At 35.6% G+C, this 19,391-nt stretch overlaps 8 protein-coding genes across 8 annotated transcripts in view; 4 read left to right on the plus strand and 4 right to left on the minus strand.

Annotated features, from left to right (window-relative positions):
- Positions 1 to 57: 57 nt before the first annotated feature.
- Positions 58 to 706, minus strand: Srp9 (signal recognition particle 9). Its single transcript, XM_014243274.3, has 2 exons — positions 463 to 706; positions 58 to 400 (listed from the first exon to the last, which is right to left on the minus strand). Exons 1-2 carry the CDS (start codon positions 601 to 603, stop codon positions 308 to 310), a joined length of 234 nt encoding a protein of 77 aa, XP_014098749.1. The 5' UTR covers positions 604 to 706; the 3' UTR covers positions 58 to 307.
- A 309-nt stretch (positions 707 to 1,015) lies between these two features.
- pall (F-box protein pallbearer) lies at positions 1,016 to 3,057 on the plus strand. The gene is made up of 4 exons (XM_014243285.3): positions 1,016 to 1,228; positions 1,316 to 1,443; positions 1,503 to 2,208; positions 2,267 to 3,057. The coding sequence occupies exons 1-4, from the start codon at positions 1,145 to 1,147 to the stop codon at positions 2,618 to 2,620; spliced, it is 1,272 nt and encodes a 423-aa protein (XP_014098760.3). The 5' UTR covers positions 1,016 to 1,144; the 3' UTR covers positions 2,621 to 3,057.
- On the minus strand, positions 3,058 to 4,343 carry SsRbeta (signal sequence receptor beta). Its single transcript, XM_036359075.2, has 3 exons — positions 4,185 to 4,343; positions 3,639 to 4,014; positions 3,058 to 3,577 (listed from the first exon to the last, which is right to left on the minus strand). The coding sequence occupies exons 2-3, from the start codon at positions 4,011 to 4,013 to the stop codon at positions 3,380 to 3,382; spliced, it is 573 nt and encodes a 190-aa protein (XP_036214968.1). The 5' UTR covers position 4,014; positions 4,185 to 4,343; the 3' UTR covers positions 3,058 to 3,379.
- Positions 4,344 to 5,075: 732 nt separating this feature from the next.
- On the plus strand, positions 5,076 to 8,448 carry Pgm1 (phosphoglucose mutase 1). Its single transcript, XM_014243276.3, has 6 exons — positions 5,076 to 5,450; positions 5,547 to 5,711; positions 5,829 to 5,910; positions 6,761 to 7,308; positions 7,373 to 8,043; positions 8,114 to 8,448. The coding sequence occupies exons 1-6, from the start codon at positions 5,376 to 5,378 to the stop codon at positions 8,250 to 8,252; spliced, it is 1,680 nt and encodes a 559-aa protein (XP_014098751.2). The 5' UTR covers positions 5,076 to 5,375; the 3' UTR covers positions 8,253 to 8,448.
- Strump (WASH complex subunit strump) lies at positions 8,426 to 12,983 on the minus strand. The gene is made up of 7 exons (XM_014243275.3): positions 12,751 to 12,983; positions 12,595 to 12,697; positions 12,331 to 12,522; positions 11,052 to 12,266; positions 9,604 to 10,991; positions 8,700 to 9,083; positions 8,426 to 8,638 (listed from the first exon to the last, which is right to left on the minus strand). The coding sequence occupies exons 1-7, from the start codon at positions 12,882 to 12,884 to the stop codon at positions 8,482 to 8,484; spliced, it is 3,573 nt and encodes a 1,190-aa protein (XP_014098750.2). The 5' UTR covers positions 12,885 to 12,983; the 3' UTR covers positions 8,426 to 8,481.
- A 100-nt stretch (positions 12,984 to 13,083) lies between these two features.
- On the plus strand, positions 13,084 to 15,384 carry Dci (Dodecenoyl-CoA delta-isomerase). Its single transcript, XM_014243278.3, has 2 exons — positions 13,084 to 13,608; positions 13,667 to 15,384. Exons 1-2 carry the CDS (start codon positions 13,222 to 13,224, stop codon positions 14,060 to 14,062), a joined length of 783 nt encoding a protein of 260 aa, XP_014098753.1. The 5' UTR covers positions 13,084 to 13,221; the 3' UTR covers positions 14,063 to 15,384.
- Cdk1 (Cyclin-dependent kinase 1) lies at positions 14,266 to 15,258 on the minus strand. Its single transcript, XM_014243283.3, has one exon. The coding sequence runs from the start codon at positions 15,256 to 15,258 to the stop codon at positions 14,353 to 14,355; it is 906 nt and encodes a 301-aa protein (XP_014098758.1). The 3' UTR covers positions 14,266 to 14,352.
- A 136-nt stretch (positions 15,385 to 15,520) lies between the features above and the next one.
- Positions 15,521 to 19,391, plus strand: part of Usp10 (ubiquitin specific protease 10) — a 49,372-nt gene continuing 45,501 nt past the window's right edge. Inside the window, exons 1-4 of the mRNA XM_036359053.2 lie at positions 15,521 to 16,182; positions 17,293 to 17,875; positions 17,934 to 18,815; positions 18,883 to 19,075. Coding sequence (XP_036214946.2) covers positions 17,357 to 17,875; positions 17,934 to 18,815; positions 18,883 to 19,075 — 1,594 coding nt within the window. The 5' untranslated portion in view covers positions 15,521 to 16,182; positions 17,293 to 17,356. The remainder of the gene's footprint in view (positions 16,183 to 17,292; positions 17,876 to 17,933; positions 18,816 to 18,882; positions 19,076 to 19,391) is intronic.

The raw sequence follows: 19,391 nt of genomic DNA on the forward strand, positions 1-19,391 counted from the left end.
TTTAATACAATAAACGTCTTGCAATTTTTGTTATACGTTATACGATAAAAAATCCACTTTAGGCTTACAAAACAATAAGAATAATTTTTATTGATCATCTTTAATTCCACAGGTTTACAATAACTTAAAAGCATTTCATGGAAATGTTTTCGAAAGAGACTTTTCGAATATGACGTTATACGTTTACAACTCCACTCATTAAGTGGTTACAAAGCTAACATTAATACAATGTTATTTAAACTTAATCTACTCTGTGCCCACTTTTCCCCCAATAAAAAAAAAATTATTTACTTGGCTATTAACTATGTTACTCTTTAGATGCCATATGTCCCATTAAATTCGCAGACAGCTTTTCAATTTTCTTCAAATCCGGCATATTTTCTGCTTTGTATTGAATACACTGCAAGTAAATTATACTGTTAATAACAACAATAATTTCAATAATTATGGACGTCGGAGTACCTTTACGTTGTCAGTCATTTTCAGGAGTATGTGGCCCTTCGAGTGGACGTATTTCATTGTGTATCGGCAGTTCTTTGGATTCGCCATGTACATAGACTCGGCAGCGATTTCAAAATCTTCCCAATTTTTTACGAAGACCATTTCTATATGATTTTATTAACACTCGCATAAATAACTAAATTTCACAAATATTAAATGTGGATATAGGAGGATGTCGAAATGTCAATTTTTGCTAATGTGTCACTTTTTTGATATGTGAATGCTGCCAGAGTTCAATATGGGAAAAAGGGATGCCAAAAAATAAACTTACCAAACAAACTCAAATGATTAAAAGAAAATAATTAAATGTCATATATGTCAAACATGTATTTTAAAAACCTTTAAAATTATTACTTTCCTGAAAGTGAAACAAAATATAGCGTTTAGAAAAATGAAATAATTTATTTTGAAATGGCGGTGCGCCCTCTAGTGATTTATTTTACATTCTTTGCTGTTAGTTATTTTCGCCGTTTGTTTTGATATCATCTTTAATCTCTACCTTATTTCGTGATTCCACTTCTATAAATTTTTTTCGCACATAACATTCTAGACGTGCATGAACAAAGTGGCAGTAAACTAATTTTAATTGTATGAAAATTAATTTTACAATAGTTAAAAGAATAAAATAGCACGATAAATCACAATGAATTTTTTGGAACTACCAGATTGCATGTTAATGGAAATATTTGAGTATCTTACCTATGAAGAGGTATCCAAAAACCGATTAGTAAGTTTTCCGTTTTTTGTAGAAACAAATAGTGTAAATCCTTAACGTGTTACTAACGGTATAATATTTTTTTTTATGGAATATCAGGTTTGCAGAAGAGCAAATCAAATTTGTCAACAAGTTTTGAATGGCGGTTTTAGTCGTGCTGTGCGACAACACTCCACCATTTTCAAACGTATCAAATCAATGTTACCGCGTAGAGAATCAGAGAGACGGTAGGTTCATCAGGCATAAAAAGTAAAAAAAGTCACATTTACATACTTATTCTATGTAGGAATCATAGCTTAGCTCGACATGCTGATATTCTTACATCGATAGAGACTCGTATTTCGATGCTCTCTATGACATATAGTAAGTACATAGATCTAAATCTGTGTTGCTTCATACCTGGTCGAGTGCTTGATGAAATCTTCCGAATTCTTATATTGGTATCAAAAACACGCAAAACACTCCGGCCGCATGAAGTGCTGCAAGAGCTACGCGACATATCTTCTATGGCAATAGAGCACTTCGATGAAAAAATAGCAAATATTCTAAAGCCCTATGTTGACGCCAGCAGCAACAGATCTAGCACCATTGACCATAAACGTATAACGGCTGCAAGTTCCGGTTTGGGTAGCATAAGCTTCAGTGTCACACAAAGTAATTCCAATATGTGGACCCAGGCGAGTAGTACTTCAAAACTGTTGACAGCTTCAACTCGAACGTCACCGCTAAAAATGCCCTGCAGTAACTGCAATGAAGCTATTCTTAATAGAATGGCTGCTCTTATAAATGTAAAATCACCAAATTCAGATAGTTCGGATTCAACTGATTGGGATTCCATATACACGACAGTGGGTGGGTGCTGTTGTTGTAAAACAACAAATATAAAATCAGACAATGACGCTAAACAGAAACGCAATGGATGTCCAGAGGCAAAAGCAACAATGTCCAAATACAAAAAACTTGAATTAGAATACAAAAATGGTGTTCAAAGAGTAAGTGAACGTGCTTAACTGTTGTCATCGTTTAGTAACAAGGTTGTTTAAATTTTAGATGAATCGGATGCAACAAATACAGGTACAGCAATCACGTCGTTTGCAACAGACCATGAGTACAATTTCTACCATGAGTACACAAATAACTGAATTAAAGAAACGTTTGGAGGATTTGGATGCAAAAAATCGCGAAATATCAGCGAATATTAAACAGATTAATCCAGGTGCTGGCGATTCGACAACTGCCACTACAAGCACTACTAGTGTTATAGCTAACCAAAATGATGATGATATTGCACGTGATGATGACGATGATACTCTGGCAGGACCCTCAGCTGCTAAAAAACGTCGTTGCGAAGGCACTACAACGCCGCGGAAAAGAATTTCGGAATCAAACGAAAATCTGGAATAGAATCCTTTTGAAATAACAAATTACATACAGGAATCAAAGGTATTAACTCATTTCAAGCAATGTTTAAGAAATATATAGAGATGCATATATATGCGCATATTCTAAAGTATGCTTTTAAAAGGTTTCAATACTGTGTGGTCGTATGTGGTGTTGAACTATTTGTATTGAAATTCATCTATGCCCTTTAAACTACAAATATTGCTACCCATTGTTTAATAAGGTTCTAATTAAGCCATTGTAAATAGCAATTTTACACTTATTTTTGTTGTAGATATCTAAAATATTTATTTTGCTAGAAAGATTTATACAGCGTGGCGAATGGCTCAAAAAAACACGTCTGGCGCAAACATCTAATATATAAAAACCTTTAGAAAGTATTTGTAAACACCTAGCAGCTATTTATTTCTATCTTGTTTAAATAAATTGACTTATGCCTATACTGTGTTTATTTTTTATTAGAAAACGTGTTTGGACATATATCGTATTAAGCTATTTTGTCCACATTTCTTCGACTTTTATGGTTTTCAAATAAATCTAAAACGATTTTAACATTAGGTTTTTGTTTCAACTTGGCGCCAGTAAGCATTTTCGACAAAAATATTTCAAAGAAAATCCTTTCATTCAAAAGAATCAAACTTGAAGTGCTCACATTACGCACTTTCGTTAATATAATGGGCGATATTAATTATTGAATCGTTTGAGACTCATATTGTTTAGATGTTTTAGCGATATTGCTTACAAGTCTACTATAAATTACATTTAGTGTTTTTTGTTCTTGCCGTAACGTTCATACTTGCTCTTTGATGAGTGCCACAGTGCCAATGGAATTGCTAAGGAAGGCAAAGTCATTATAGCGAATGCAACCCAATCAAAGAAGTGTGACGAGAAACGTTTGTTGAATTCCGCAAGATTGATAATTCCACCCTGACCAGGCTCGGAGCTTACAGCCAATTGCAACTGTGAAATAAAATATAAATATAAGTATCTAATTGGAAAGCATATAATTAGTATTCGTTACCTCTTCGGCTTCCTCGACAGGTTTGTACGAAATTTCAGCGGCTGTGAAATTGAAATATCCATATGCTTTAGGACGCACCACCAACACATGGGTATAGTTGGCTTGTGGAGCGATGCGTTCAATGGTAGCAGTTGGTTGACCTCCAACTACATCGAAGGCTTCTGAGGGGAAACCATTATCGACTAATTTCACATTGGTTGCGGCACCATTTCCCACGTTATAGATTGTGTAGCGCACAAGCAGATCACTTTTCTCTACTAAATACTTGTTAAGTATTTGTTTAGAAATTAGTAAACGTGCGCTGGTTTCGTCATCAGAAAGGCAGATATTTGATAATGCCAGTAAGATTACAACAGAAAACAACGATTTGAACATTCTGAAATAGATCGAGAAATACAAATATGCTTAATGTTACAAGTGTATGCACTAATTTCACTTCTTGTTGACGTGGAAGCTTTGCGGCTGATTATAAATTATACCAATCTTAATAAACATTATTTGTTTATTTTATTAAATTCTAACGCAGACTATATTGTTTTCACTTACTTGATTTATTAAATATAAAATCTCAGCTAAAATCTCTTAAAAAACCGATTAATTCCACACCGCAATCAAAATGAAAATCAACTTTCCAATAATGCAATGAAAATGTAGCGAAGATTTGACGGGACTATGTGACGTGTATACTTCGTGTATTGAGTTGTCATAGATCGTAAAAGACATTTGGAGCGCCATCTAGCACTTGCACCAATGATGCACTAGTTATTGCTAAATAATGAGATGTCGCTAAAATTGGAATGGTAAATTTCTGCTTAAAAATATTGTTCAAATTCAAAATATTTGTGATTCTTTATATAGTTGATGATTTGACAGCGCCTTTTCTATATTAAAGCGGAGTCGTTACTACGATTTATTGGCGTTCTTACTGTTTTCCGCGATCCCCATATAAGATTTTTTAGCGTTTAATTTGTAAAACTAACTATACTATAACTATAATCTCTATCCGAAATTTCAATTTAAAATAATTTTTCGATTTTGAAACCCTACAAATTTTAATTGTTTGTTTATAACCCAATTGGTTTAATTTTAACTTTATTGTGCGATATGGATTTTATTTTGTTAATATTGTATTCTAAATAAAATCTTAACCAGATGAATGGAAAAGAAAACTCATCCTTTGGAATATTTTTTTAATTTTTAAGGGTCTTTTTAGTTTTTATATTATTTTTTATTGAATTCTATTTTTTACTCGTATTGTTTTTAACATTTTCACAACATTTTTTAAACATATCGATAAGTTCTACAATTATCGTAAGTTCACAATGGTTTGTTTACAAAAAGTAATCCCACCAATGATTGTTTTGTTGTGCTACTGATATGAATTTGTGTATGTAAATTTAAAACCGGCAACTAAATAAAATATTTATGCTAAGGAAGCGATCGAACTTAAAATAGATAGTCACTGAATATTTTATAAAGCTGCAATTCATAATAATAATTGGTAGAACCTTGTTGGTTTGCTCATTATATTTGCGCTAGCGCAAGTTGCTTTCAGCTAGCTGCTGACATTGAATGACCTTGTATGCGTGTATTATCAGTAAATTGCCTAGTATGGGGTAGTCAGTTTTCGGTAATCGAGTGTTGCGAACGTTGCAAAATATACGTTGGTTCATAGTTTGCTTATTATTAATTTGATTGCTCGTTGGATTGTCGATTATTAAAATTCATAAATTAATTATGTCGACTGTTTCTGTAGTTTCTACAAAACCATACGAAGGCCAAAAACCAGGCACTAGCGGATTACGCAAAAAGGTTTAATTTCTTTAGGCATATCTAGTTTAGTTTTTTTTTTTCTGCAAGTGGATATTAGACAACTAAACTCTTAATTTTATATACCAAATTTTAAAGGTAAAAGTTTTCACACAACAAAATTATACCGAGAACTTCGTGCAGTGTATTTTGGATGCCAATGGTGCAGCTTTAGAAGGATCTCTGCTTGTAGTGGGTGGTGATGGCCGCTATTATTGTAAGGAGGCTGCAGAACTTATTATTCGAATGTGTGCTGCGAATGGGGTGAGTTTATAGAGCTAATATGTATGTATTTTTGTAGACAAGTATGTTTGTACATAGTAGGATAATAAATTGACATGCAGACGTTTTAAAATTAATGATGTATTCAAATACTATTAGGTTGCAAAATTATTGGTTGGACAAAATGGTATACTTTCGACTCCAGCTGTTTCAAGTTTAATTCGTAATCATAAGGCTTTAGGTAAGTAATCATACTACTAGTTAGATAAAATTTTCTTCTGAAAACGCATATGTACGTGTGGTATAATTTTAGAAAAGTTAATATATGTATGTCATATGGGTATATGTTATCCACTAAAGTAGATCAAAGGTATATATTTTTATCACAAGAAAAAATATGTCGCTTTTATCACACTCCATTAAAAATTAAAATCGGATAGTGAAAAACCGTTAGCTTCGTTTGCACCAATGCTAGACTACCCTTCACAAATAAAAATGTTTTCATATAAGAAGTTTATTTTGATCTATACGATTGTATAGCAGCTATATGCTATAGTCCAAACTGAACAATTTGTTCGGAGATTGTACCGTTGTTTTGGACAATACTTTAGGCCAAATTTTACGAAGATACCTCATCAATATATATATCTATATATATATATATATACCTATATGCCCTGTTAAGTGTATAATAACGGCTAATATCATTTTATATGAAGGAAATGTGCACAAGTATATAAATATATACATACATATGTATATGCATGCATATATAAGAGATATTCCGCATATACACATGTAGTTTGCAAATATTTAAAAATTAAAGTGCATTTAAGTCTTTTGTGTAGTTTGCTACATTTGTTTACATTCAAACGCTATAAAAGTAGCTTGTTGTTTGAAATTTAATATATTATTTCTTATCAACAATGATGGCAAACAAAGGCGGGTATTTTTGAATGTCATCATGATAAGAGAATAATTTCTAATTTAATAGTTGTAATTGCTAAACAAGTAAACAAATCCGTAGTTAAGATAATAATACAACTTATTTTTTCGATTTTCTTAATTACATACATACATATTAATTTTAGGTGGCATCGTATTGACAGCTTCTCACAATCCCGGCGGTCCCGAAAACGATTTCGGCATTAAATTCAATTGTGAAAATGGTGGACCCGCACCAGATGCAGTCACAAATAATATCTACCAACTCTCCACTGCCATCAAGGAGTACAAAATAGTCAATGGCTTGGACATTGACATAAGTAAAATAGGCACTAATAAATATGAAATTAACGGTAAACCTTATGTTGTTGAGGTCATCGATTCGGTGGCCAACTATGTTGCCCATATGAAAGAGATTTTCGATTTTGAGAAATTGCGTGACTTTGTTAGCGGAAAGACATCGGGCAAATCGCTTAAAATGCGCATAGATTCGTTGAACGGCGTTACTGGCTCATATGTGCGTGAGATCTTTCTGAACGCTTTGGGTGCAGCTGAGAATTGTGTAGTTCACACAACACCGTTACCTGATTTTGGCGGCTTGCATCCCGATCCGAATTTAACTTACGCCAAGGACTTGGTGGAAACTGTGGCTCAAGGTGATTACGATATTGGAGCTGCATTCGATGGAGATGGTGTAAGTAGCTCAATCAAACAAAATATATATCAAATGTAATAAATTTGAAAATGTTCACATATAGGATCGTAACATGATCATTGGCCATCGCGCTTTCTTTGTAACGCCCAGCGATTCGTTGGCAGTTATCGCGAATAATTTGGAATGTATACCATACTTCAAGAAAAATGGTATACAAGGCTTTGCAAGAAGTATGCCAACAGCTTCGGCAGTTGATTTGGTGGGCAAAAAGTTGGGTAAAGAGGTATTTGAAGTACCCACTGGCTGGAAGTATTTTGGTAATCTTATGGACGCCGGTCGTCTGTGTTTATGTGGCGAAGAGAGTTTTGGCACTGGCTCCAATCATATCAGAGAAAAGGATGGCATTTGGGCAGTTTTAGCTTGGCTCTCCGTTATGCAGCATACCGGGAAGGGTATTGAAGATATACTCAAGGCTCACTGGGCCACGTATGGACGTAATTACTTTACACGTTATGATTATGAGGAATGTGAATTGGAACCTTGTAACGAAATGATTGCAACTATGGAGAAAAATATTACCGATCCTTCATTTGTTGGAAAGAGTTTTTCGAGTGGTGACAAAACATATAAAGTCAAGGTAGCTGATAACTTCAGCTATACCGATCCTGTAGACAAGTCTCTGGCCACAAAGCAAGGTTTACGCATTGTCTTTGAAGATGGCAGTCGTATTGTGTTTCGTTTAAGTGGCACAGGCAGTTCGGGCGCTACAGTGCGGTAGGTTATTCAAGCGTTTTGTCTGCTATTTACACACATCTACAAGTAATGTTGTTTTTGTTAATTCCAGTTTGTATATTGATTCTTACGAGAAGGATAATGTGCTCGGCCAAGCCAGTGTTATGCTGAAACCATTAATAGATATCGCTTTGGAGATTTCCCAACTGCCAAAATTCACCGGCCGCAATGCACCCACTGTCATTACATAAGAAATTTCAGAAACGAACCAGTAAAGACTCGTTTTCAAACACCTTTGCCTAAAGCGCGTTTCTCCTGTTGATAGTTCTTATTTTTGTCTAAAAACCGATTTTAATAAGGATATAGTTACTAAAATTGGCACCATTTGTTGCGATGAATTATTTTAAATAATAAAATTTGTATGTTTGTGTTTTATATAAGCAATAATGCGTCTCTTTTAACAAAATTTATAAATAATAGTTAAACTTTGTTGCTTAAAGCTAAATACTCAAATTGATTTAGTATTATTGTGGGACAGCGTTCGGTTAGAACAGTACGCGGCAGCTTAGCTAATCTAACAAACATCTGCAGGAAATGCAACGCCGTTGTGCCTTCCACGCTTAATTCACTTTTGGCACTGAAAATGATAAACTTTATTTTTCGATTGCCCATAAGTGTAATGTACAAAGCATACTAACCTTATATTCGCCTCCGTTATCACAGTTGCATATTGACACAGATAAGTCAAGTACAATAGCTTAACATCTTTATGAAACTGCTGTAAAACCGTTAGTAAGCCCACTAGTAGTGGTGTGCCATCTAAAGCATCCTTAATATTTTTCGCCAACAAACCATTTGTGTTGACCGCAAATTGTAGGCGTGGCAAATGTGCTATGGTAAATAAGAAGAGAAACAGCGCAATGTGATGTGTGCTTTTGGTTGTGAGGAAGACTTGCTCAAGAGGCTCATAAGAGCCTGTAAAGGCAAGATACTCGTTAAATTCCATAAGCAATTGATTGCCACGATCCGAGTCGATAAATTTCGCGTAAATTTTCGGTTGCTCCAATTCGTTCAACAGTGCCCTAGAAGACAAAATAATTTTATAAACAAGAAAAAACGTTATATTCGGTTGCACCGAAACTATAACACCCTTCACAAAGCAAATTATTCTTACAAGATATTCAGTCAAATACAAAGTGCTCCCTACAAGGATTGGATTTTGATCGATTAGTTTGTATGACAGCTATATGCTATAGTGGTCCGATATTGACGGTTCCGAAAAATTAGCAGCTTCTTAGGGAAAAATGGGCGGGTGTAAAATTTCCGAGCGATATCTTAAACACTGAGGAACGAGTTCGTGTATACACAGACAGACGGACATGGCTAAATCGACTCAGTGTGCTCATGCTGATCATTAAATATATATATATATATATATATATTGTATATATGTATATATATATATTGTATATATGCTAAATATATATTATGCGGTCTCCGACTAAGAAAAATTCGAACTTCTAAGTGAAGCTCGATCTGAGCAAGCCAAAAAAGTTCGAAAAATGCAACATATAATTAAAAATGTATGTATATATGAATCACCTATTGAATGTTTCTAGTGCTGATTCCAAGTTTTTCGAATTACATTTGCTGCTCCTGTTCAACTCAAAGGACAGTTGCTGACGCAGTATCTGCTTATGGCCCAACTGTAGCAGCCATTCCAGCAATGTGGGCCACACTTTCAACCAGCGATTGTGGAAATTTGCGTAGAATTTTAACGGGTTTGCGGAATTTGTGCCCGGAAACTGTTTTGATTCCAACTCGACGCTTAAGCTATTTAATGCTTCTAACCACATATTATCGTTGGCTAAATTCTTTTGCATTTTTTCCAAATTCTGTTTGAGTTCTGCTGCAAACATGTACGAATACAGACGATCTAGTCCGACCAAACCAGCCGGTCCGATTGCCTCGCGCACTTTGCTGAAAAAGCAACCATTCAGAATTTCTTTGTGTGGTGCACGTTTTTCATACCAAGTTGCTTTGAGTTCTATATAAATTGTACGCTTAGGATCTGTGCATTGGAGTATTTCGTGAGCCAAGCGGCCTATGAAATTATTCGATTTGGAGGCGTCAGCTTGCAGTGGCGGAAAAGTTGGTATAGGTACAGTTTGACTTTGATAGCGTGATTGCCAATCTTGTACCTTATTGCGTAAAAATGCATTGCACTCCTTTTCAACATTGTAGTTGATAATGCGTGTTAGCTCTTCTTGTAAAATCTTTAGACCATGTATTTTTAAGTAATCTTGTATATACTCAAAGGAGCGCCGATAACCATCCATTACCTTGGCTAATGCTAACAACTTCGTTTCTAGTAGAGCTATAGGTGGTTGTTTCGTTTTAGTTGTTGTCGTGAAAATCAAGCCCACGTTTAGCGCGTTCGCAAGATGCCGCACGAGTTCTTTGCGTATGCCATCTTCAAGCAGCTGTTTGGGATCAAGTTCAATAACACCAACTAGCGTCTTCTTCATCATTAGTATGCCTTCAGTGAAAATGGCAATTGAATGGGTTAGCTTTGCGATTGTATAACGATCCTCGAACTGTGCATACTCTTTCAGTTTGTCCTTTTCCAAGCGCGTAGGTATTTCGCGCAGCACCTCCGTTTGTAAATTTATAATGCGTGCCATTATGCTGAACATGGTTTCTGGTATGATTTGCAAAACTTTACGCATGTAATTCGCAAGCTCGGTGCTGTAGTAATTGGAGACGGATACCAAATCTTCACTGTGTTCTTGGTTTATACGCAACAGAGGAATTTCCAAAGCACTGGCAAGTTTAAGGAATGCTGCGCGCAACCGTATTACAGATCTCGGTTGCTTTTTAATACTGTCCTGCATGATTACGGTGAAATCACGATCTAGTAAACGCCACGCGTAACTCAAATCACTGATCAATTGCATATTGATTAGAATATCTTCCTTGATATTAATTATCTAGAAAAATTAAATATGAGCTATATTATTATATATACATGCAAGCCCATATTACATTACCTGTATCATGCGGTGTAAGAATTCACGCGTTTCCAGCAAATACTGCTTCACTTGCATGTTTGCTTGTAGATTATGAAATTCCTCCACCTCTTCAAGCGCCTGTATCAGTTGAATTAATGTTCGTCCCGAGAAATTCACATTTTCCGCACTAAGTTTTTCAACTTCATTAGTTATTTCACTGAACCACAACTTTAATTGTGGATTGTTTTCTATTTTTGACAGCGGCCGTGAGCCACCAAATGCCTCGCCTAATTCTTTAAGACGATCCAAAGCTTCATGCTTGTACTTACACCATCGTTCGGCTTTTGCGTCCATTAAATCACGCAATATATCCTTAACGGTCACCTCCAACTGGCTACAATCAAGTAGAAGCTCTAATAATTGTTCCTTACGATAGTTTAGCTCATTGCAGACTAATTGTTCGACTTGTTGAGTCTTTTGTGAACTCTGAGTCAATACCAGTACTGCTTTTGATGTATGTGTGAAATACCAGCGCAGTAAAACGTTACATTGCCGCATCAAAGGTGTAATTTTCGTGATATTCTGTAGGACAAAGTCGTCGTTCAAAACACCAGCTCGTAGTATTTCCTGAGTTTGTTTCAAAGTCTTGTTCATTTTCTCCTTATGCAGCAAACAGAAGCCTTTCACGCCAGTATCCACCACAGGCGCTAAAGCCGCTTTGGCTGCTTTAAATTCATCCCACGCATCAATCAAGTTAACGGTTACACCCATGTAAATAGATACTACCCAATTATCCGAGTAGAATTTGTCCACAATTTCACGCATTTGTGCTACTTGAGAATGGAGGGTTTGTGGGGTGAAAAAAAGGCATACGAAAAGCATTGCCGCCTGTGTGGACAGAGCAGTGGAGCGATGATCAGGATGTGGATAAATGGCTAACTGGTTGTAAAGATCGTCACATCGTAAACGACCAATTACCATATCAATAAAGTTTCGGTCAAATGTAAAGCGTGAAAAATAAGAAACTGGATATTGTGAGGGTGTTGTTTGTTTTGCGTTGTAAGGTGTGGATCCATTGTTTGCTACGAAGCCTGTGGATCGCAATAACATACACACGTCATCGATGTTGCTATCACCTTGCGCTTTTGCAGCACTATATCGATAGTAGGATATTAGAAGGCGTTCACGCACAATACCCGGTATATGATAGTCAAGAAGCAATAACATCGTGCCAAACAAGTATAATGCTTCACACTAGAATTGAAAAATTATATTAAGAAAGGTTAGTATTAACAAAAATCATATTTAAACCAACTACCATTAACTGTTTGCCTTCTACATCTTGTAACACAGATTCTAGTGTCTGCTGAATGTAGTAACCACGATTCAATTCATCAATGAATTGCTTGAGATCCGCAGCATACTGATGTGTACTTTCAAAGGCCAGATAAAACCGCGTTAAAAGGTCCAGATAGTTTTCACGTACCTCGTCGTCCAAATCTTGCAACTCCTATATTGATAAGAGTGAAATAAAATATTATTACTTGAAAACAAGGATTTAAAAAATCTGTTTTTGGCTTACTGGATTTTCCTCAATCTTTTGCTCCTGTGCCTCCGCTATTTTTAAATAGCTAAAATCCAATATAATTTCAGAATACTTTTGAACGTCAGCCTTGGATTCTAAACTAAATATTCATTGCATTAATCTTCGGTAATTTTGTTATGCATTGTTCTTTACCGATATATATCCGGAATGTAATCCTTTAGGCGTAATGTTTCCGCAATTATCGCATTTCCTACAGAAACGATATGAAGCAAACTTTGTCCACAAGCATTATTTTCAGCTAGAAAATCAGCCATTTTTGTGTACATCCAAAAATTTACCAAAATCCACTGTTTACCTCTTATCACTGGTGATATTTTTATTTGCAAAGCAAACACAAATTATACAAAAAGTCAAACAATCTGACATTGGAAAACAATGTTCCAATCTAAAATTTTCAAAATTTCCCATACACATATGTTCATATGTCAGTTCTTTGACGTTTATCTTTAACCAGCATTTATCGCTGTCTTTTTTATTTTTATCATTTACACATATTGATAAGCACTTATATATCAGTAAATGGACTTTAATTGCAAGTGTTTTTTGGAGAATCGGAAGAATTATCATTTTCAATTTGTACCTAGAACTTAAAATATTACTACAATGACAATCAGTGGAATTAGTGTTGAGATACAGGATAAAGTCCTAACGATAACATTTGACAAGCCGGAAAAACTTAATAGCATTAATAGAAAAGGATATAGAGCGCTTGGTTTGGTGTTGCGAGAAGTGGCCAAGGATGACAGTGTGACAATTGTTGTTATCACTGGCAAAGGAGATTTTTTCACTTCTGGAAATGACTTGTCGCAAGCTTTGGATGATTCTTCAGATATTGAAGCTCAGATTAAAGCATCAAACGCTATATTTAAAGAAATGGTTAGCGCTCTAATCGACTGCCCTAAATTGACTTTGGCGTTGGTAAATGGACCTTGCATTGGAATTGGAGCTACATTGGCTGCCCTTTGTGACATTGTGTGGTGCGCATCTAATGTAAGCAAATTTTACATTGTTATTAACATGAAATTATTAATTTTCTGTATGATTTTAGGCATATTTCCTGACTCCATTTACAAAGTTAGGTATTGTACCTGAAAGTTGTTCATCCTATTTATTTCCGTTAATACTTGGACGTTCCAAAGCAAACGAAATGCTATTGTTGTCCCAAAAACTAAGTGCTCAGGAAGCTTACAATTTTAATTTTGTTTCAAAAGTATTTGAAAACAACACGTTAGATTCACATATTTGGCCAGCAATTAGGGAATTCTCAGAACTACCCCCTGAGTCAATGCAAATATCTAAATCTCTGATTCGTATGCATGAGAAAGAGGCGTTGTATCGAGCACTGAATGCTGAATCCGAAGAACTTTCCAAGCGGTTTACCACGGAGGAGTTCGCAAATGCATTGATTGCGTTCGGATCACGCAAAAATAAATCCAAATTATAATATAAAAATCATAACTTGTAATTGTAAAAGTTAATATATAAATATTATATGTAATAAATATTTTAGGTGTACAAACCACTATCGAACTTTATCAGTGATTTAAAGTAGTAAGAATTGTTATATATATATGGGGCAAAGAAAAATTACATTCCCTAAATTAACTTCCATACGTAAAATTAAAACATTTTTAAGAATAAAAAAACTTGTTTACTATTTTTGTTATTATTTATTTTGGGATAAACACATTAAATTATGTATAATAAAATATTTTAAAATTTTAAATAAATGACTTATTTTTCGTTCTCATTTTTTATAAATTTCATTTTAAATCCGTCAAAATATGGGTGTTCAAGAATGTCCTTTGCAGAGATGCGGTGAACAGGATCATAAATAAGCATCTTTTGAATTAAATCAACACCGCGATCATTAAGATTTTTTAACTGGTTAGTAAGTTGATTTGTCGACCAACACGGAAAGGTGTTTTTATAGTCCGGCAGCGAAGTAACACCTGGCCATGTCTCTTCAGTAGGCGTCTTTAGAATTCTGAATATTCTAAATAGCTGGTCGATTTCGGAATCGCCTTGGAAAAGTGGTTTCCTTGTAGCCATTTCAGCAAATATGCAACCAATTGACCAAATGTCTACTGGACATGAGTATCTCTGTGAACCCAACAACACTTCTGGTGCTCTGTACCAGAGGGTCACGATTTCATGAGTGTAAATGCGGACTGGTATTCCAAATGATCTACCAAGTCCAAAGTCCGCAACCTTAATTACACCTTTCTTATCAATGAGTAAATTTTGTGGCTTCAAATCGCGATGAAGAACGCGGCGTCGGTGACAAAATAAAATTGCATTTGTTATTTGATACAAATAGCTTCGAACCAACTCCGTTTCCATTGATTTTTCTGGTGGCAATGAATCCATATATTTCTTCAAATCCATAGATAAAAATTCAAATATCAAGTACAATCTGTTCTCCTCCATCAGCACGTCTTCTAGGCAAACAATATTTGGATGCTTAAGTTCTTTCAGTAAGGATATTTCCCTTATTGCCGTCGATGGAATTCCCTCATCATCAGACTCTAGACGTATCTTTTTCATGGCAACTATTTGACCAGTTACTCGGTTGCGTCCCTTATACACCACACCATATGTACCTTCGCCAATCTTTTCTATTTTTTGAAAGTCTTCCATGTTAAACTTTGATTTGCATTCACTTACACACGGTTAATTATTTAAACTTAGCAAAATTTTTGTAATTAGTGCGAAATTAAAATTTCGATCGAAAAGACAAATTTCGCGCTCAGTTACAATGGAAAATATTGGAAAACACACCTTTCATCAATGCAACCCTGATTTCCATTGGCATTCCTCTGTCGCCATTTTCACCGCTTTCCAGTCTTAAATCCCTTTCGCTCGCATAGTATTGTCAGTCATGAGCCTTCGTTTATCTCGTTTTCGCATTCTTCCTCGTATTTGATGTAAACCGTTCGCCGCACTAGGCACGTAAAGTTGCAAGAACGTGAATTTACTAAAGGCAAAGCAAAGGAAGAAAGAAAAGAAATATTTTTTTCCACGAGTGAAACTTTCCGTGCATATATTAAACAAAAACAGTGAACTATTAATTTCGTTTAATCCACAGTAACGATATACCATAAGACACAAAATTTCAATTTGCATATTGAATATTTTGTCTTTCTTTATTTGATTCGGAGTGCGAATGCTCGGTCAAATCTATTGCTAATTAAAGTGTGTAAAGAAAATAAAAAAGTGCTGCAATAATCACAGGCTACAAGACGGCAGAACTGCAAAAATATCGTGTTTGTCGTTCTGGTATCAGTGAAGAGAATACAGCAGAATAAGTGCTGGAATCTGAAAAGTATTAATTAGGGAGCAACATAAGCGGCGTGTTGCGGCTGGCGAGAAATACTTCATTACGACTTTGTGGCGACAGTTCAAAGCAGATATTGAAGAAGGGAACCAGGTGCACTTGACAGTTCCGACAGGATTTGCGTCAGTAAACACGTCCTAATATTAACCAAGAGCTATTGACACAGATAGTTCTATGGTGCTCGGCTGCTAGTCCGTAAGCAGAGAATATGAAATGAAAATCTGAAGGTACGTATCATATGAATAAAAAAGTATTATTGTAAATAATTATGATAATAAATGCATTTGAGAGGGACAAAGTTTACAATCACTCAAGTTATACTTATGTGTTGTAAAAGTGCCACACAGGCAGGCGGCAGGCTAAGCTGACTCGCCGCATACACACATGCAAACAAACATATGTAAATTTGTATAAACACGCCGCAAATATTTCATCACGCCATCATAATTTAATCCGATGCAGTTTGATTTGTGTTGTAAGTTAGTCCCATTTTATGGTGTTATGTTGCAATATCATTTTCATTACTGTTGACACTAAAAGTTTAAATGTTCAATTTAAGAAAGAATAAAATATTGAATACCCAAATTATTTTAGGTTATGTTACAGATTACTTTATAGTTTTTCAGTTTTTATACTGCACGACTCTTGAGTAAGTTAAATTCAGCATATATTTGAATTTACTAATCATTCTTAGTCCCTGTCTGGTTCTTTTAATTATTTTATGCTATGTAAGTCCATAAACTAGCCGATGCGTACCGGCTGTTAATACGCCGGTTATCAGGTTAGATACAAAAAGGTTATAATATATATATCTAGGATAAGTTTCCTTTTAATGTCACTGTTTTCTTTTTAAGTAATGTTTATTAATTAATTGTTTACAATGCATTTTGTTGTCTTACCTAAATTTCATTATGTATGGTGTTTGATTTTCAATTAATATGATTACAGTGAAAAAGTTGCTCCTTTATTTATGCAATATATTTTTGCCCGGTAGTGAAATCTTAGTAATATAAATATTTTAAGAAAGTGCACTTTTATGTACTTTGGCAAAATGTACCACTGTAATAATAGTATTGTTTCGCACGTCTTACGCTTTGCTTATACTACAATTTTATCATCAAACAGAAAGCGTAGAAAATATTTTTATTTATAGCCGATTGAGGAATACTATTTAAAGTAACTGTTTAAATTTTTAGCAACGTTTAGCAGTCTAGCTTCGGAGATAACAGAGTAGATTTATATTACAAATATTTTATGGAAATACTTGTATATCATTTGTAATCGTTTGTGTAAAGTGTTTATTGTTTTAATTAATAAATATAAATTTCCAATTACAGTTCTTCCTGCACCATACCGAACTTCAATTACATTTCATAGAAAAGGTTTTACTTCGAGAGAAAAATGGAATCGTCCACAACAATCAAGAATCCCAATAATAATAATCACGCGGATAATCATAATTTGATTAATAATCAAGCACAGCAAACAACATCTTTACAAAATAATAATCTAACTATTTCTGCTCAGCCATTTACTCCTGCGGCCCATAACAACAATGTCAATAATACAAACAATAATAACTTAACTGTACAACAGTCTAGCAATGCAATCGCGCCTGCTCAATCATATACACCCGTTCCGGCAGCCACTGCAGCTCCCTTACATAGTGTGGCGGCCACGTCAGCAGGTCATCCTATTTACAATCAAGCAATGCATTCACCAAATATGTTTGTACCAGCACCGGGAGTTCATCAAGCGGGACCTATGTATGCAGCTATGATGCCGGCACAAATACCCAGTAATGTTTACGTTAACAATGTCACAGCCAACGTAAATTTGCACGGATGGGCACATACAGTACCAGCTTATATACCCGGTGGAGCACCACATTATATTCAGGGTGACATACCCCCAGATCAGGTATAATATATACAACAATTATGTGAAATAAAATTTAAACTCCTTTTTCCACTTTCAGAATCCATCTGTTATGCAAGCTATACCTGGCATGCCTGTAGCGTTGGCGCCGTCGAACGCTATAGTTGCGCCTGGTGGAAATGGCAATTCCAGTACGCAAATGGGCACCATGAGTAGTCGTGGCTCTCGCCGCGGACGTGGTCGTGGTGGTAGCGGTGGTTCACGTCGTGGAGATTACAATAATCAACGACATCCGCCACCGGAAGGTAGTCCAGCGCCACAACCGCAAATGGTACAAGCGCAAGAACAAATTGGACAACAACAGTCATTAACACAACAACAACAATCGCAACAAATCGATTCCTCTAACCAATTAATGGCTACCGGACCTCCAAGTTATGCCGCACAACCGCAATATGCGCCCCCACCAGCATATGCCGCATATCCATATCAAGCATACTTTGCAGCTGCTCAGAATCCAATGTTGCATCCAGCGCAGGCCGCACAACAAGCCACTGGCACACCTCTGTATGTTTCGCATATGCCAATGTATAATGCACATCCCGTCTATAACTACATGGGCAGTCCATTTGTTTATCCGCCCGTCATGAATCCGCCCGAATATCAATTTTTGCCCGGTGAAGACGGTCAATGTGATGAGCGTCAAAATCCCGAAGGTATGGTGGCGCCAATGTGGCATGCACAACCGATTTATGCCGATGAATATGGCATGAATCCCGAAATGCATAATGCTGGCGAAGAAATCAATCACAACGCCGCTTCCATGGGCTCCGTTGATACACCGAGCATGCTAAGTCCAAATTATGCAATGTATGATCCACAAATACATGAAGTGCAACAACATATGGGCATGATGCATATTTACGAAGACCCTCAAATGACGCAAATGCCAGTCATGCACCCAGAAGCATCAGTCACACAGGTAAGCTAAACTGAACAAGCAAAATTAAATTATCAAATTAATTTCTATTGTACTATCAAACGAATAGCTGGAAGAAGAAATCGTCGAATGTGCTGTACCACCTGGTGCCATACAAATGGTGTCCTCAGGTACAATGATTACGGCTGGTTCCATACAAGTGTCCAACGAAACTCAAATTATTCATCACAGCCATGCGCAACACCAATCTCAACACATCATACAAAACGCCGTCTTGGAAATGAAACCACACCATTCAAGCGGTAAGTGCCAAGCATTTTTTTACATTTCTATATTTATACTATATATGGCGTGAAATCAGTTCAGTCGACCTACTAATGACCATAGTACAACGCAATATGAAAATTCTTGCAGTACATTTTTGTTGAAAAATTTTGAGTAAGGTAATGCCTGTGCCCCTAATTTTACAATGCTATAACGGAGAATGTGCTTCTGTACCGTTATTCCATACCATTTACTTATGAACTACTGATAACATTAAATTGTTTATATTATAAACCTTTTGACTATTTCGTTTGGTTCCTAGAATATTAAATTTAGTTCGAATTCATTCTTGTC

Source organism: Bactrocera oleae, chromosome 6 (assembly GCF_042242935.1).
Source record: "Bactrocera oleae isolate idBacOlea1 chromosome 6, idBacOlea1, whole genome shotgun sequence".
Taxonomy (NCBI): Eukaryota; Metazoa; Arthropoda; class Insecta; order Diptera; family Tephritidae; genus Bactrocera; species Bactrocera oleae.

Excerpts from the sequence above, each read along its gene's own strand:
- Srp9 (XM_014243274.3), bottom strand. The coding sequence starts at position 603 with ATGGTCTTCGTAAAAAATTGGGAAGATTTTGAAATCGCTGCCGAGTCT. Across the intron at positions 401-462 it reads AAATGACTGACAACGTAAAG|TGTATTCAATACAAAGCAGA; the intron begins GTACTCCGACGT and ends ATTTACTTGCAG.
- pall (XM_014243285.3), top strand. The coding sequence starts at position 1,145 with ATGAATTTTTTGGAACTACCAGATTGCATGTTAATGGAAATATTTGAG. Across the intron at positions 1,229-1,315 it reads AGGTATCCAAAAACCGATTA|GTTTGCAGAAGAGCAAATCA; the intron begins GTAAGTTTTCCG and ends ATGGAATATCAG. Across the intron at positions 1,444-1,502 it reads CGTAGAGAATCAGAGAGACG|GAATCATAGCTTAGCTCGAC; the intron begins GTAGGTTCATCA and ends TATTCTATGTAG.
- SsRbeta (XM_036359075.2), bottom strand. The coding sequence starts at position 4,013 with ATGTTCAAATCGTTGTTTTCTGTTGTAATCTTACTGGCATTATCAAAT. Across the intron at positions 3,578-3,638 it reads CTGTCGAGGAAGCCGAAGAG|TTGCAATTGGCTGTAAGCTC; the intron begins GTAACGAATACT and ends TTTATTTCACAG.
- Pgm1 (XM_014243276.3), top strand. The coding sequence starts at position 5,376 with ATGTCGACTGTTTCTGTAGTTTCTACAAAACCATACGAAGGCCAAAAA. Across the intron at positions 5,451-5,546 it reads CTAGCGGATTACGCAAAAAG|GTAAAAGTTTTCACACAACA; the intron begins GTTTAATTTCTT and ends CAAATTTTAAAG. Across the intron at positions 5,712-5,828 it reads GAATGTGTGCTGCGAATGGG|GTTGCAAAATTATTGGTTGG; the intron begins GTGAGTTTATAG and ends AAATACTATTAG.
- Strump (XM_014243275.3), bottom strand. The coding sequence starts at position 12,884 with ATGTACACAAAAATGGCTGATTTTCTAGCTGAAAATAATGCTTGTGGA. Across the intron at positions 12,523-12,594 it reads AAAAGATTGAGGAAAATCCA|GAGTTGCAAGATTTGGACGA; the intron begins GTAAGCCAAAAA and ends TTATCAATATAG. Across the intron at positions 8,639-8,699 it reads ATAACGGAGGCGAATATAAG|TGCCAAAAGTGAATTAAGCG; the intron begins GTTAGTATGCTT and ends TATCATTTTCAG.
- Dci (XM_014243278.3), top strand. The coding sequence starts at position 13,222 with ATGACAATCAGTGGAATTAGTGTTGAGATACAGGATAAAGTCCTAACG. Across the intron at positions 13,609-13,666 it reads TTGTGTGGTGCGCATCTAAT|GCATATTTCCTGACTCCATT; the intron begins GTAAGCAAATTT and ends GTATGATTTTAG.
- Cdk1 (XM_014243283.3), bottom strand. The coding sequence starts at position 15,258 with ATGGAAGACTTTCAAAAAATAGAAAAGATTGGCGAAGGTACATATGGT.